This window comes from Lupinus angustifolius, chromosome LG09, assembly GCF_001865875.1.
Source record: "Lupinus angustifolius cultivar Tanjil chromosome LG09, LupAngTanjil_v1.0, whole genome shotgun sequence".
In the NCBI taxonomy this organism is placed as follows: domain Eukaryota; kingdom Viridiplantae; phylum Streptophyta; class Magnoliopsida; order Fabales; family Fabaceae; genus Lupinus; species Lupinus angustifolius.
The window spans coordinates 9,803,704-9,819,713 of NC_032017.1; the positions used below are offsets into that span (position 1 = coordinate 9,803,704).

Consider the following 16,010-nt stretch of genomic DNA (forward strand, 5'->3'; position numbering starts at 1 on the left):
AATAAAAACTTATTATTGTTACTATCAGAGTTGAAAAAGGTCAATAGAGTGGGAAAGTGGAGCATACATTGATGTATTGATGTATGTGTTTCTGTATCTTATAACTGTTATGTTTGGACAGAGACACCCACATGGGTCTCTTTAGCTGTATGTTCACACAACGTAATAATCTAGTCTGCATTTTTCTTGTAACGTGTTCACAAGAAAGAGAGGCATATAGATTTTCTTCATTTATTAATCATTTCAGTCGAGATTTATAATATCTATCAAAAGTATTTTTCACTTTTTTGGAGAATATTTAATATTTTTTAGGTTTTGTGACTGTCCATTCCAACAAATGTACCTCATAAAAATAAAACTCTCTACCTTAAAAATTTAATGAGATATTATATCAATAGACTAATAATGCCTGACCAATTATAGAAACTTGTTTAATAATCTTTTGTCTGTTTCCATTTACTAAATCTATTATTTATCTACTTAATATTTTACTAATGCAAATTGTTTTTCTAACTATTAAGCCCATTTCAGTCCCTCATGTTTTTTAACCTTACTAGTTTGATCTTCAAAATTTGAAAATCCAAAAAATGGTTCCTAGAAATTTCAAATACGAGTCAAATTAATAATTTTTAAGGCCAAATTAGTCTCTATGAGACGTGGTAAAACATGTTAAAAAAGAATTTGATCCACATTTGAAATTTTTTAGACCATTTTAAATGTTTCAAATTTTGAAGAACTAAAATGATAAGATTGAACAACATGTGTGATCGAAATGAATATTTACACTTAAGTCTTTATCTTCCACTAATGCATTTACAAGGGAGATATCATGTATAAGTCTTTTCATTTATAAAGTCTTTCACTTATCAACTTATATTTATCCAATTTGAGACTTCAAACTTGAATATATCCAACATTCTATAGTATAAATAATAACACTACTAGATTGCTATCTTCTACTTATATCAAGTTTGAGACTTCACACTTGAATATATCCATTAGTCCCGTAAATAGTAACATTCGTAGCAGTGTTTTGACATCATTCTCTCGAATGCATTAGGAGTAGTACTATTTAAGAGTTCCTATCTCTCACTATTCTATCTAGTTTTCTTTTAGTTTTTTACTTTTGCTTTTTTTAGTATTGGGAAGAACAAGAAGGTATATCAATGAAGAATGAAGTGGAACTTGCTTCTAGTGAACTAGAAATGGCTTCTCAACACATTTCACAACCACAAAGGAACAAGGGTGGTCTTGTTACCATGCCTTTCATCATAGGTAAACATGAATCCTATTTGCTTTTCAATTTTCATGACGAATCCTATACACATGAGAAGTACTTCAACATGTATTTAAACCATTCCCGAGACCAATGTTTTTTAATTGCAGTTGCGGCTGCAATTGCGGTCACGGTTGCGTTTATTGTGGTTACGATGCGGATTGCAGCCGTTGTGGTGTGAATTATTTTATAATTAAAAAGATATTTTTTATTCAATGGGTCTGATGCGGCCTGATGCAACTCAAATGCGGTCTGACGTGGTTGCGTTGCGGCTCGAAGTAGCCGCAACATTGTGATTCAGTGTCATGGCATAATTGTGATGTGATGCGGTTGCGACGGTCATCATAACCGCAATATTGCGGCCGAATGTGATCTGCAATGTCCGAGATAACGAGGTAGGCGATGTAAAGTTATAATATTTGTTTATATGAATGGCAGCAAATGAAGCACTTGCAAGGGTAGCAAGCATTGGTCTTTTGCCTAACATGATATTGTATTTGATGGGAAGTTATAAGCTTCATTTAGCAAAAGCAACACAGATACTGTTGTTATCCACTGCATCAAGCAATTTCACACCTGTGGTTGCTGCTTTCATTGCTGATTCTTATCTTGGAAGATTCAATGCTGTTGGCTTAGGTTCCATTGTAACTTTCATGGTATGTCCTTTTTCTTACTTTCTTTTTCTTTTTCAGATCCCTTTATGTGTTTCTCTTTTCAACTTGACCTTTTTTACAAGAGTGTAATATTCATGCATCATCTATCATCCATTTGTATTACTTTTATTTAAGAGTCAACGATGATTGAAAATGAATGGTGGATTATACTATAGTATAAAAAACTCTGACACTGTCAGTTAGTGCATACGTCTTTTTCTCTGTTTACGGTTATTGTCTTGCATAATAAGAAAAGAATTAACTTCAATGAAGGTGGCATATTGCTGATTTAACAGTTGTTATTCAGAAATGGTTGTAGTTTTCTTCAATATTACTATTTTTCATTAATTGTTTGATAGTGATAACATGTAGTTTGTTGATGAATGCAACATTTACATAATAACATCTTTTCTACATTTCGTGTGGGTAAGGGGGAAATTTCTATAATAAACCAATTTGGTCACTTTCTTTTACATATTTATGATTTTTAGGGTATGTTTACGAGTTGGTTTTTGGAAGGTAATAGAGGAAGCGAAAGGCTTGGCAGCCATGGAATGCACTTGCGAGATAGCTCGAAAGCCTTCCCTTTCCCTTCCTTCCCTTCCAGAACTCAACTAGAAACATACCCTTAGAGGCCAGGCTCAACGCAATAGTAAGGTTGCTTGTATTGTGACGTAGAGGTCATGGATTCAAATCAAATCTTGGAAACAATATCTTCACTTGTAAGGGTAATGCTGTGCACACCTACCCTCCATGTACCCGACTGACCGGGAAGAAAAGTCATAACTTTTTCTTTGGTTACAGGGAATGACACTTTTATGGCTAACAGCCATGATCCCAAAGGCAAGACCTCCACCTTGCAATCCAGCAACTGAAAGATGTAAATCAGCAACAAATGGTCAAATGGCAATGTTACTCTCTTCCCTTGCTCTCCAATCCATTGGAAATGGTGGCCTTTCATGTTCTCTAGCATTTGGTGCAGACCAAGTGAATAAGAAAGAGAATCCAAAAAACCATAGGGCCTTGGAAATATTCTTCAGCTGGTACTATGCTTCTTCAGCCATTTCTGTCATAATTGCCTTCACTGGGATAGTATATATACAAGATCATCTTGGATGGAAACTTGGTTTTGGTGTTCCAGCAGCACTTATGCTCTTATCCACTTTTTTCTTCTTTCTTGCTTCTCCACTTTATGTGAAGAATAAGACACAAGGTAGCTTGATCACTGGTTTTGCAAGAGTTATTGTTGTGTCCTATAAGAACAGGAAGGTTCTGTTACCACCTATGAACTCAGCTGAAATGTACCATCATAAGAAAGACTCAGATCTTGTTGTTCCAACTGATAAACTAAGGTTGGTGCACACCACTATCTATATTATGTTCAAGTAAACCCTCATTTTAGTCCCGAGAAGATTATGGTATCGCTAGAATGGTCCCCCAAAGTTTATTGTCACGAGATTTAAAATGCTTGAAGTCCTTAAGTCAGCAATTAAGTCATTCAATTTAAATCTTTTAGGGTCTGTTTGTGAGTTAAATTTTGGAGGGAATAAAGAGAAAGGGAAGACTTGAGAGCCATCAAATACACTGCTGAGATGGCTCAGAAGCCTTCCCGTTTTATTCCTATCTCTCTAAAACTTAGCTCACAATCAAACCTTTAGGACTTAGTTGGTGACAAAAATCTTTTAGCATATTTGCGTGAGTTAGTTTTTTGAGTGGAAGAAAGGGAAATGGATGATTTAAAAGCTATCTCATAAGCGTATTTCATGAATCTCATGTCTCTCCCTTTCCTTCATTATCCTTAGAGTTTGTTTGCGAGTTTGTTATTCGAGGTCAATGGAGGGAAGGAAAAGGCTTCAGAGTCATGAAATACACTTGTGAAATAACCCTCAAGCCTTCCCTTTCACTTCATTCCCCTCTAAAAATCAACTCGCAAACATGCCTTAAGGACCTATCTGGTGAGGCTATAATTGTTCGACGACTGAATTGACGGTTTACTCTATTATCTTTTGTTTACTCAATGAATATCACGAAAATAATACTGAAACTGTGATGATCCTTTATTTTATAGGTTTCTGAATAAAGCTTGTGTGATTCAAGATCCAGAAAATGATGTAGCCTCAGATGGTTCAGCCACAAACCCATGGAATCTATGCACAATAGATCAAGTAGAAGAACTAAAAGCCATCATCAAAGTTATTCCCCTATGGTCTTCTAGCATCATGATGTCACTAAACATTGGAGGCTCATTTGGGTTGCTTCAAGCTAAATCCCTTAATAGACACATAACATCACACTTTGAAGTTCCACCAGGTTCTTTTTCAGTAATCATGATAGTTACAATATTCATATGGGTAGCATTATATGATAGAATCATAATTCCTCTAGCATCAAAGTTAAGAGGAAAACAAGTTAGGATAAGTGCAAAAACAAGAATTGGAATAGGGTTGTTTTTCTCTTTTCTCCACTTAGTTACTGCAGCTATAGTTGAGAGTATAAGAAGAAATAGAGCAATAAAAGAAGGTTATATAAATGATACTAATGCAGTGTTGAACATGTCTGCAATGTGGCTTTTCCCTCAACTTTGTTTAGGTGGCATGGCTGAAGCATTCAATGCTATAGGACAAAATGAGTTCTATTACACTGAGTTTCCTAGAACTATGTCCAGTGTTTCTTCTTCACTTTTTGGACTTGGAATGGCTGCAGGAAATGTTATATCTTCATTGGTATTTAGTATTGTTGAGAATGTTACTTCAAGAGGTGGAAAAGAAGGTTGGGTTTTGGATAATATTAATAAGGGTAGGTATGATAGGTACTATTGGATTCTTGCTTCAATTAGCGCTGTTAATATAGGTTATTATATAGTGTGTAGTTGGGCTTATGGTCCTACAGTTGATCAAGTTTCTAAGGTAGTTGATGTAAATGGTTCAGATGTAAGTGAAGAAATTGGTCCACAAGGGAAAGAGTTAACTGAATTTGGTAATGGTTCTTCAGTGAATAAAGTATTGAAGGAAGAGTTATTTGAACAAGGGGTTCATGATGAGAAGTAAAAGGAAGGAGGAAAAGGTGAAGGTGCAATAATTGCCTAGTGGATTTGATGAAGTGTAGGGTCTGATTCCGAGTTCGGTTTTTGGAGGGGAAAGAAAAGGAAAAGGAAGACTCGTGAGCCACGAAAAAAATACAGTGGTAAAATGGCTCTTAAGCCTTCTATTTTTATTCATCCCCCTCCAAAATTAGAGATTAGTGATCAAGTAAAACTTATTACTATATAGGCAGTCACATTCAATTTGAATATCCATAGGTCTATTTTCATGTAATTAGTAGTAGCAGTCTATAGATGCATATATAATATATATATATATATATATATAAACTATGGTGTATGTGATTATAGATATTTGATCCAATAAAAGTTGTATGAAATAGTTAAGGCAACTCTTGCATATATAGTAAAATGACACCTTATATATCTGAGTACAAGTTAATTCACAAAACTAGATCATCATTCCTTTTGCTTCCATTATTAAGAAAATAATATAATATATTCATGGCATATCAATCAGTGATTAGAAATTGAGATTTTCCTAAAAAACTTTTAAGATAATATTCAATGTTTTGTTAAAGTCTTTTGGTTAGGTAAAAAAGAAATGGTATAGTCCTTGTTTTATGGAGATAAAGACTTAGACTAGTCCTTTTGTAATAACTAAAAGTTTCGCTATGCTACTCTTTTTTTATTCGGTTGGTATTCAGTACTGAAATGTGAGAAAAAAATATGTAATAATTTTTTATTTTACTTTATTAAAAACAATTAAAATCTGGACGGTTGAATTTTTTTGTCACATGTAAACATCCACATCCTAGAAAGGATCTCTACTCTCTCTAATTACAAGCATGTAAAATAAGTTCAGTTGGTGAATGGGTGTTCAAACCATTTTCTTTCATCTATTTTTCTCTTGTTGCTGAGAAAAACCATTTCTTCCTGGTTATATTTGTACAACTACTCCATCTTCTGGTTTTTATAACATGTATCATCATGAAATTTATTGTTTTTAAGGATTCGTTAATGAGTTAAGTTTTGAAGGCAAATGAACGTAGAAAAAGAAAACTGGAAAGTCATATTATAAGTGTAATTTATAATTTTAAAGTCTTTCATTTCCTCTAAATCCCAAGTTCAATGTAAGTGAGAATTGTTAAGAAATGTGATTCAAAAATCAGTTAAGTTAGTTGGGGGTTTCTATAAATAACTTTCCCTAACTAACATCAACCAACAACTTTCCACTAATAGAAACACCTTCATTCTTCTCTTTAAACTCTCTCTTACTTTCTCTACAATTTTCTAACCAATTCATCATTCATTACAATTCAATAATTCTTCTCTGTTTTCCCTCATTCAATCTCAATCATCATTCTGCACTTTCATTTTCTTTCTTTCTTTTACACATTGTTGCACCAACAAAGTGGTATCAAGAGCAAGGTAACAAGATCCAAGAAATCACCTTCACCTTTCATTCTCGAGTGCAATGGGACAAAACAGTGGAAACTTTCCAGCAAACCTTCCAGTGCTGGATGACAAGAATTGGAACCGATGGAGAGTGCAAATGAAAGCTCTAATGGGGTATCAAGAAGTGGATGAAATCGTTGAGCAAGGCTTTCCATCTCTTGTTGAAGGGGCAACTGAGGAACAAATGAAGATGTATAAGGAAAGCAAGAAGAAGGATTGTAAGGCAATGTTCCTTCTTTATCAGTGTGTGGATGAGGCACACTTTGAGAAGATCTCTGGTGCTGAAAATTCGAAGGAAACATGGAAAATTCATGAAGCTTGCAATCAAGGAATTGAGCAATTGAAGAAGGTGAGGCTGCAAACATTGAGAAGGCAATATGAATTGATGCAGATGGATGCAAATGAGAAAGTGGCTCAATTCTTTAATAGAATTGTCACTCATACAAATTCAATGAAAGCATGTGGAGAAAAGATATCAGATCAGTCCATTGTTGATAAGATCTTAAGGACCTTAACTCCAAAATTTGACCATATAGTTGTGGCCATAGAGGAATCCAAAAGACTAGAGGAAATGAAGGTTGAAGACCTACAAGGCTCTCTGGAGGCACATGAGCAAAGACTCATGGAAAGAGCCATAGAAAGACCTGTTGAGCAAGCTTTACAAGCTCACACAGGTAGAAGAAACTCTGTCAGCAAGAATGGATTTAGAGGAAGAGGGAGAAGTAACTTCAGAGGTGGATACTTCAAAAATTCTCAACAAAGTCAAGACAGAATGGACCCTGACAAAACTGAAAATGCAGCAAAAAGAGGAGGTTTTAATCAATGGAAAGGTGGAAGAAGAGCAATGGATAGAAGGAAATTGAAGTGTTTCAATTGTGGCAAATTTGGTCATTTCTCAAATGAATGCAAAACTTCCTCTAGTGAACACAGAAACAGACAACACATTGAAGCACACATGGTTAAGGAAGAGAGTGAGATAGAACATGATGAGCAACCTCTTTTGCTCATGATGGTGACAAGCCAGGCTAGTAAGCACAATGATGTATGGTATATTGATTCATGTTGCTCAAGTCATATGATTGGACATAAAGATTGGTTAGTTAATTTTGATGAAAGCAGAACAAGTACTGTAAGATTTGCTGATAATAGGGTCATCCAAGCCGAAGGCACTAGTGATGTGTTGATCAAAAGAAAGGATGGCAAGCATGCTATGATATCTGATGTGTTGTATGTGCCAAACATGAAGAGCAACTTGATTAGTATGGGACAGTTGCTAGAGAAGGGATTCTCCATGGGATTGATCAATAGTTCCTTGGAGATCTATGACCAAAAGAAGAAGTCAGTGTTAAGAGCAAGCATGGCACCAAATAGAATAATTCAGATCAGTTTGGCAACAGTAGAATCTCAGTGTTTATTTGCTATGCGATTGACAGAGGACTCATGGCTTTGGCACCTCAGATTTGGACACTTAAACTTCAGAGATCTAAGCATGCGAAGAACCAGAGACATGGTTCTAGAATTGCCTTCAATACAAGATCCAAAGAAGGTACGTGAACATTGCCTTATCAGTAAGCAACCAAGAAATGCCTTTAGTTCTCATAGTGCATCAAGGGCAAATGACCTACTGCACATTGTATACTCTGATGTGTGTGGGCCATTTGATGTCCCTTCATTAGGAAGCAACAAGTATTTTGTTTCTTTTGTAGATGAACTAAGCAGAAAGGTTTGGATCTACCTAATCAAATTGAAGAGTGAAGTCTTCTCAATATTCAAAGACTTCAAGAGATTAGTTGAAAAGCAATATGAGAAGAGCATAAAGATACTCAGAAAAGATGGAGGTGGTGAATACACATCAAGAGAATTTGATGAGTTTTGCAAAGATCAGGGAATTGTGCATGAGGTGACAGCTCCATACACACCTCAACACAATGGAGTGGCAGAAAGGAGAAACATGCCAATTCTCAATATGGTTAGGAGTATGTTGAAAACCAAGAAACTTCCACACAATTTTTGGGGAGAAGCAACTACTACAGAAGTATTTGTTTTGAATAGATGTCCCACCAAGAAACTAGGTTCTGTTGTGCCAGAAGAGATTTGGTCAGGAGTGAAGCCATCTGTGCAACACCTAAGAATATTTGGCTCACTTTGCTATGCTCATGTGCCAGATCAAAGAAGAAAGAAGCTAGACAACAAAAGTGAACCAATGATCTTTATAGGATATAATCCTACTGGTTCATACAAATTGTACAATCCTGCAACCAATCAAGTTGTATTCAGCAGGGATGTACAATTTGATGAATCAGAATCTTGGAAATGGGCTCAAGACAAAGTCACTTCTATGACTAGTTTGCATTTGGATTGGGAGAATGATGAATTGGCAAGAGAAACAGAAGATAAATCTTACTGGTTCATACAAATTGTACAATTCTGCAAGCAATCAAGTTGTATTCAGTAGGGATGTACAATTTGATGAATCAGAATCTTGGAAATGGGCTCAAGACAAAGTCACTTCTATGACTAGTTTGCATTTGGATTGGGAGAATGATGAATTGGCAAGAGAAACAGAAGATACCAATCAGTCAAACCAAGTGCAGCCAGAAATTAATGAAAGACCAAGAAGACAAAGAGGTGTTCCATCTAGACGCAGAGACTTTCATCTATATTCTGATGATGCAATCAACGCAGATGGTGATCTGGTTCAACACATGGCACTATTAGCTGATGCAAAGCCATTAAGTTTTGAAGAAGCTAGCACAAGCAAGTTTTGGAGAGAGGCTATGACAGAAGAGATTAAATCAATTGAGAAGAATGACACATGTGAGTTGGTGACCTTGACAAGACAGAAAACTCCTATAGATGTCAAATGGATCTTCAAGGTCAAGTTAAGACCTGATGGTTCCATAGCAAAGCATAAGACAAGGCTTGTGGCTAGAGGATTTATGCAAAAGGCAGAGCTTGACTACTCAGAGGTTTTTGCACTAGTGGCTAGGCTAGAAACAGTGAGACTCATGATGGCCTTAGCTAGCTGGAAGAAATGGAAACTATGCCAATTAGATGTCAAGTCAGCTTTTCTAAATGGTCCACTGGAGGAATTGGTTTTTGTGACCCAACCACCTGGGTTCATTAGCAAAGGAAATGAGGAGAAAGTACTAAGACTCAAGAAGACCCTCTATGGGTTGAAACAAGCTCCTAGAGCATGGAACAAGAGGATTGACAAGTTTTTACATGAAACTGGCTTCCAGAAGTGCTCAGTTGAGTATGGTGTATACATCAAGCCTATAGATCAAGACCATGGTGCTCTGTTCATCTGTTTATATGTAGATGATCTCCTAATTACAGGAAGCAGCTCAAGTGGAATTGAGGAATTGAAGAAAAGCTTGAAAGCTGAGTTTGAAATGACAGACTTGGGAAGATTGTTATACTTCCTTGGTTTGGAATTTCAAAACATGAAAGATGGTTTGTTCATGCATCAAAAGAAGTATTTGCTGGAAGTCTTGAGCAAGTTTAACATGTTGAATTGCAATGCCTTAGAAACTCCAGCAGAGGTAAACTTGAAACTGGATGGCTGTGAAGTAGAGGCACAAGTTGATGCAACTATTTTTAGACAGATTGTGGGAAGCCTAAGGTACATTTGCCACACTAGACCAGAGATATCATTCAGTGTAGGAGTGATTAGTAGGTTTATGGGTGATCCAAGGCACTCACACATGGTTGCAGCTAAGAAGATCCTCAGGTACCTAAAGGGAACACTGGATTTTGGCATTATATTCCACCAAGATGAAAAGTTTAGCTCACATCTCATGGCCTATTCTGATTGGTGTGGAGACATTATGGATAGAAAAAGCACAATGGGGTATGTTTTCATGGTTGCAGGGGCTCCTATTTCTTGGTGTTCTCAGAAGCATGGGGTAGTTGCTTTATCAACTTGTGAAGCTGAATATATATCAGCATGTGCAGCTGCTTGCCAAGCTATTTGGTTGTCTTCATTATTGCTGGAACTTGGCATTGAAGAAGAAGAAGTAACTGAGTTGTTCATAGACAACAAGTCAGCCATTGATCTAGCTAAAAATCCAGTTTCACATGGTAGAAGCAAGCACATTGAGACAAGATATCACTACTTAAGGCAACAAGTTGCAGAGGGCAGAATCAAGCTCATTCATTGCAGAAGTGATCTTCAATTGGCATATTTAATGACTAAACCATTGAAGATAGAAAGGTTCAAAGATTTGAGGAAGAAGATAGGAATCCATGATTTGTTGCAAGAATAGATTTGGATTGTTGTTAGAGAGGTCTACATTGAATGTACTATTTTTTTGCTGCTAGATGTAGATTTTCGAATCATGGGGGATGTTAAGAAATGTGATTCAAAAATCAGTTAAGTTAGTTGGGGGGTTTCTATAAATAGCTTTCCCTAACTAACATCAACCAACAACTTTCCACTAATAGAAACACCTTCATTCTTCTCTTTAAACTCTATCTTACTTTCTCTGCAATTTTCTAACCAATTCATCATCCATTACAATTCAATAATTCTTCTCTGTTTTCCCTCATTCAATCTCAATCATCATTCTGCACTTTCACTTTCATTTTCTTTCTTTCTTTTACACATTGTTGCACCAACAAGAATTAAGGATATGCTTGTAAGAAAAATTAGTGAGAAAATATCAACAAAACCAAAAGAAAAATACCCACAATCTAGAATGACATCAACATTTTTGCACTTTAAACATCAACTTTGATACTTTTAAAACCTATAAATTTTGTCATCTAAAAAATATAAAACTAAGTTAAATTATATCTCATAAGTTAATGTCACAATGTAAGGGAGTAACCCTTGAGAAGGAGCAAAACAAAAAAGCAACCATGTCACTTTGTTACCTATGCTTTGACAATGAAGTATAAAGGTTAGAGAATGAGAATGAAGATTAGAATATGTTGAAGTAGGTGGGTGTGACATAATATATATTTAGGGTCGGACTCGGCCATAAACCCGAAGTTAACCTGATCCTAAATATCGATCTAATCAACCTTTAAACCCTAACCTAGTCTGATTAAATATAATGTATACTCATTTTAGATAAAATATTCTAAATATTACTTGTTATTATAAGTATGTAATTTGACATATAAAATGATATATGTATATATGATGAAAAATTAGAAAAATAATGATACTTTCGATCAAATGTGTCATTACTTTTGTCCTGATCCTAAATATTGTCTGTGTCTAATTTTTGAAACCAAACTCAGTCCTAGACCCGATGAGACCTAACCCTATTCGTGTCCAATTATGATCGGGTCATACTAAGTGAGCGGGTCATACTAAGTGAGCGGGTAAGGTCAAGTCTTGTTCACCCCTAAAATAGACATCTTGTTTTTATTCACTAGAATCTTATTCTTCTCAAACAATTTCTAGAAATTTAAATCACCATTCAAATGAGAAAAAGAACAATTCCAAACAATTCACCTAGTTACAAGAGGGATCAAAGTTAAGGAACATACCACAAAAGATAGTTATTAGATATAAATATTAACTTGTACAAATGCAATAAAAGAAGTTAAAGTTTACTCTCTTGGTGTCTTTCTTTCCTTCTAACCATCCAAAGCTTTCCCAAAGCAACCAATTCTCCATTTTCCTTTTTCCTAACTTCTACAATTAGAGATGTCAATCCATCTTTCTTTCCTTTAGCCTTTGCCTCCACTCCAATCTCTTCCTATCATTGACATATAAATTTGTCATATTAAAACAAACAAACTATATAAAAGCAATTGCGGCCGCAATTAGCGTTTTAAGTTATGGTTGCAGTCGCAATTAAATTTACTGCATTTGCGGGAAAATGCAGCCACAATACTGTCGTGAAGACTCCTATAATCACAATATTATGGGGTGCAACTTAAAACAATAGCCGCAATTTTGTGTTTTTATGAATCTCTATAACGACATTTGTAGTGGCAGCAACAATATTTTCCAGCAATTACGATAAACGTGTCTCAATCACAATTACAATTTATTTGGTATAATGAAGGATATTCCACTAATCCATGTTAAGATACATGATTACTCTTCCAATAAGTATCGCTCCGAGAAATCACTTTAAAACATTGTTGAAGAGTGAAACATTTGTAATATGAATAATGTCACAATGAGTAGAAGTGCACCTGAAGCTTTGCAGTTGAGTAGTATGATATAGTGAAATCAAGAGTGATATGGTGAAATGAAGTAAAAGAGTAAGCAGCCAAGGCACCTATGGTGTCAACTAATGTTGCTATGTCTCCCACATACCAATTTCCATTTTGGTCCTATAAATACATAATAGCAAGAACTAATATTATTGTTGGTTATATAGAAAACAAAAGTACAAATCGAAAATATGTTTTGTAGGCGAATTACTTTCGTTCATCAACAAAACATATTATCTATACAATATAAAAGGAAAATTGATGCAGAAAAGAAGAAACTCGTACTTGAATAGCATAACGAGTATCATATAATTGTTCCTATATAGAATGATGAAATATTATTCCTAACAATTATATTGACTGTTTATTGTCTACTGAATAGAAAAATAACAACTTCTAATTCATACTAATCAACAATTATGATAAGTTAAATTATCAAAGGAAAAAATGAATAGGAGAATCAAAATATTAATTATTACCAATAAGCCATTGTGTATAGTGAAATCACAAAGGATGAAACCCTTGTGTGCCTTAACTACTGTGATACCCTTTGTGCTTGAAGCCTCTATCTCATGACCAACACTACCATCTGCTATGAATTTTATCCATTTCTGGGTTAATTTCAGTTCAGAAGAGTTTTCCATCTAAGTTTCTTAAATATGGGTAGAGAAAGTAGATTGTAAGAGATATTTATTTTTCATTACTCTTTGGTGTATGGTCAACTTTAATATTATATATTATATGATGACGATGATAATCACATGGAAATATTTTAAATGTGCATGATGAAATATTCCATAGGCCATGTCACTCATGTGAAAAAAGAATACAAAATTCGCTTTTACTATATTTTAAGGTTTAATTGAACTTTTACTTTTAGTCCTTTATCTTTTTCTAATATGTTATATTCATCCCCTAGTTTTTCTTCAGCTTTTTGGTCTTAAAGTTATCTGATTAATCAAATTTAGTCATCAACAAGGCGTTGATCTAGTAGTATAAGATTATGTTAGATTTTCATGATGACCAAAATGTTAAATATTCGATTCCTAAGAGCGATACTTGTTGATAGGGGCAATCACATATCTCGAAAAAGATTAGTTCATTACTCTATTGATAATGGGATGCTCTTAGTAGCACAAAAATCAAATTTAGTCCTTAGGTTAAAATTATGACTTATGTTGACTTAAATTATGCAAGTTAGGGACCAAAAGTGTAATTAAGCCTATCTTTGATCATGAATCTTTTTTGAGTTGCATTATTAGGATCAAGCATGCCATCTATATTATTTTATGGAACTCAAGTATTTGTATTCTAATAATGTACTTCTTTTAGTCATTATTTTCCTAGATAGAGAAAGGGGGCATATGAGAAATTTCTTTGTTTTTTACATGATGTTGTGTTATGTGAGTCCAAGGATGATTCATTCCATTGATATGGGGAAGAGTCCTCTATTCATGGCATGTGTTCTTGAATAGAACTCCAACAAAAGACAATCATTGAACTAGAGATATTGCACTATAGTCTGGATTTATCTTTTGTAATGCTGTGGATATAATTCAATTGATGTTTTATTATTGGTTTTAGACCACTCAATGTTAGTGTTTTTTTCCATATCGGGTTTTGAGTCTGATAATGTTATTGATATAAACTCTTTCTTTCTTGTATTACCTTTGATATTCTCGTTAATATATTGAAAAATGATGTTCTCACATACAAAAAATGTTCGACTCAATTTTCAATATTGACTTATTTCTTATGTATTGCTTAAATAATATCATCAATACACTTTTAACATAACTCAAAGAAGTAATCCAACTTTAGAAAATGAAATCCTTTTGATATATTAAATGCATATTCCAAGAAAACCTAATCTATTTACTCCCTTATTCTCTTGTCTATTCTATTAACTATTTAAGAATCCTTTCACTTCATTATTAGACACGTGTCACGCTCTCCTTCATTATTTTCCCTCCAAAAAAGAATTATATCTTAACATATTCTATTTGTATACTATACTAATCTTTCACATTTTCTTTGAAACATCAGGGCGTGTTATCTCCACTTTTCTCTTCACTTGCATTTTATTTTTTTCATTTCATTCTCCTCTTTAGTTTCATTTTATTTTTCCAATTCATTATCTTGGTGCGCCATCATTATTGTCTTTCTCTTCCAACAATCCCTTTTAAAATACATATTCATTGATTTATTGTTATTTATTCTTATTTTGTAGATATGTTATTTTGTTTATATATTTTTTAATTTCATTTTTCCATTTCATTATCTTGGTGCGCCTTCATTATTGTCTTTCTCTTCCAACAATCCTTTTAAAGTACATATCATTGATTTATTGTTATTTGTTCTTATTTTGTAGATTTGTTATTTTATTTATATATTTTTTCATTTCATTTTTCCATTTCATTATCTTGGTGCACCTTCGTGATTGTCTTTCTCTTCTAACAATCCCTTTTAAAGTACATATTCATTGATTTATTGTTATTTGGTCTTATTTTGTAGATTTGTTATTTTATTTATATATTTTTTCATTTCATTTTTCCATTTCATTATCTTGGTGTGCCTTCGTTATTGTCTTTCTCTTCCGACAATCCCTTTTAAAGTACATATTCATTGATTTATTGTATTTGTTCTTATTTTGTAGATATGTTATTTTGTTTATATATTTTTTCATTTCATTATCATGGTGCACCTTCGTTATTGTCTTTCTCTTCCAACAATCCCTTTTAAAATACATATTCATTGATTTATTGTTATTTATTCTTATTTTGTAGATCTGTCATTTTGTTTATATATTTTTTCTTTTCATTTTTCCATTTCATTATCTTGGTGTGCCTTCGTTATTGTTTTTCTCTTCCAAAATCCCTTTTAAAGTATATATTCATTGACTTATTGTTATTTATTCTTATTTTGTAGACACGTTCTTTGAATTGTATTATAGTCGATCTCCATTTATAGATACATTCACTTACGATATTGTATTTGTTTGTTTGTTGTTATTATTAATCTATTTATCTCCTCATCTTATCTCGTTCTTATATTATTTTCTTTTCGTTTGCAGTTTGGTTCTCCTTTGAAACATCTCTACAAGTTAGTTTTCTCTCTCTATGTACATCTCTTATTTTGTTTATATATTTTTTTATTCAAAAGAATTACTATTTTCATTAATTGATTGTTTGTTCATGTTTCAGAAACATCTGAAGTATATCATCTCCTGAAATAAGGTAAGGATATAAGTCTTTGCCTCAATTGTGATATTTGATTAAGTATCTTACAATAATCCAATTGTCAAGAATCTGAAGTTTCTTCATTGTTCTGAAAAAGGATGTGTGATTGTTCATCGATGGTAAGCTAATCGTATTCTTTTACCTTTTATTGGCATAGAAGAAAA

At 33.8% G+C, this 16,010-nt stretch overlaps 2 protein-coding genes across 4 annotated transcripts; one reads left to right on the forward strand and one right to left on the reverse strand.

The window, feature by feature from the left end:
- On the forward strand, positions 1,167-15,546 carry LOC109356999 (protein NRT1/ PTR FAMILY 1.2-like). Of its 3 annotated transcripts, XR_002108814.1 has the most exons (6): positions 1,167-1,275; positions 1,715-1,932; positions 2,734-3,281; positions 3,998-4,914; positions 4,963-5,030; positions 15,536-15,546. XR_002108814.1 is itself a non-coding variant. In XM_019600674.1 (5 exons), exons 1-5 carry the CDS (start codon positions 1,167-1,169, stop codon positions 4,974-4,976), a joined length of 1,806 nt encoding a protein of 601 aa, XP_019456219.1. In that variant the 3' UTR covers positions 4,977-5,113. The 3 variants fall into 3 exon arrangements, 2 of the variants coding, with proteins under 2 accessions (XP_019456219.1, XP_019456218.1); XM_019600674.1 differs by lacking the exon at positions 15,536-15,546 and having other exon boundaries at positions 4,963-5,113; XM_019600673.1 differs by lacking the exon at positions 15,536-15,546 and having other exon boundaries at positions 3,998-5,112.
- LOC109357001 lies at positions 11,636-13,264 on the reverse strand. Its single transcript, XM_019600676.1, has 3 exons — positions 13,087-13,264; positions 12,587-12,727; positions 11,636-12,141 (listed from the first exon to the last, which is right to left on the reverse strand). Exons 1-3 carry the CDS (start codon positions 13,249-13,251, stop codon positions 11,986-11,988), a joined length of 462 nt encoding a protein of 153 aa, XP_019456221.1. The 5' UTR covers positions 13,252-13,264; the 3' UTR covers positions 11,636-11,985.

Excerpts from the sequence above, each read along its gene's own strand:
- LOC109356999 (XM_019600673.1), top strand. The coding sequence starts at position 1,167 with ATGAAGAATGAAGTGGAACTTGCTTCTAGTGAACTAGAAATGGCTTCT. Across the intron at positions 1,933-2,733 it reads GTTCCATTGTAACTTTCATG|GGAATGACACTTTTATGGCT; the intron begins GTATGTCCTTTT and ends CTTTGGTTACAG. Across the intron at positions 3,282-3,997 it reads GTTCCAACTGATAAACTAAG|GTTTCTGAATAAAGCTTGTG; the intron begins GTTGGTGCACAC and ends TTTATTTTATAG.
- LOC109357001 (XM_019600676.1), bottom strand. The coding sequence starts at position 13,251 with ATGGAAAACTCTTCTGAACTGAAATTAACCCAGAAATGGATAAAATTC. Across the intron at positions 12,728-13,086 it reads CTATACACAATGGCTTATTG|GACCAAAATGGAAATTGGTA; the intron begins GTAATAATTAAT and ends ATGTATTTATAG. Across the intron at positions 12,142-12,586 it reads ACTCAACTGCAAAGCTTCAG|GAAGAGATTGGAGTGGAGGC; the intron begins GTGCACTTCTAC and ends TGTCAATGATAG.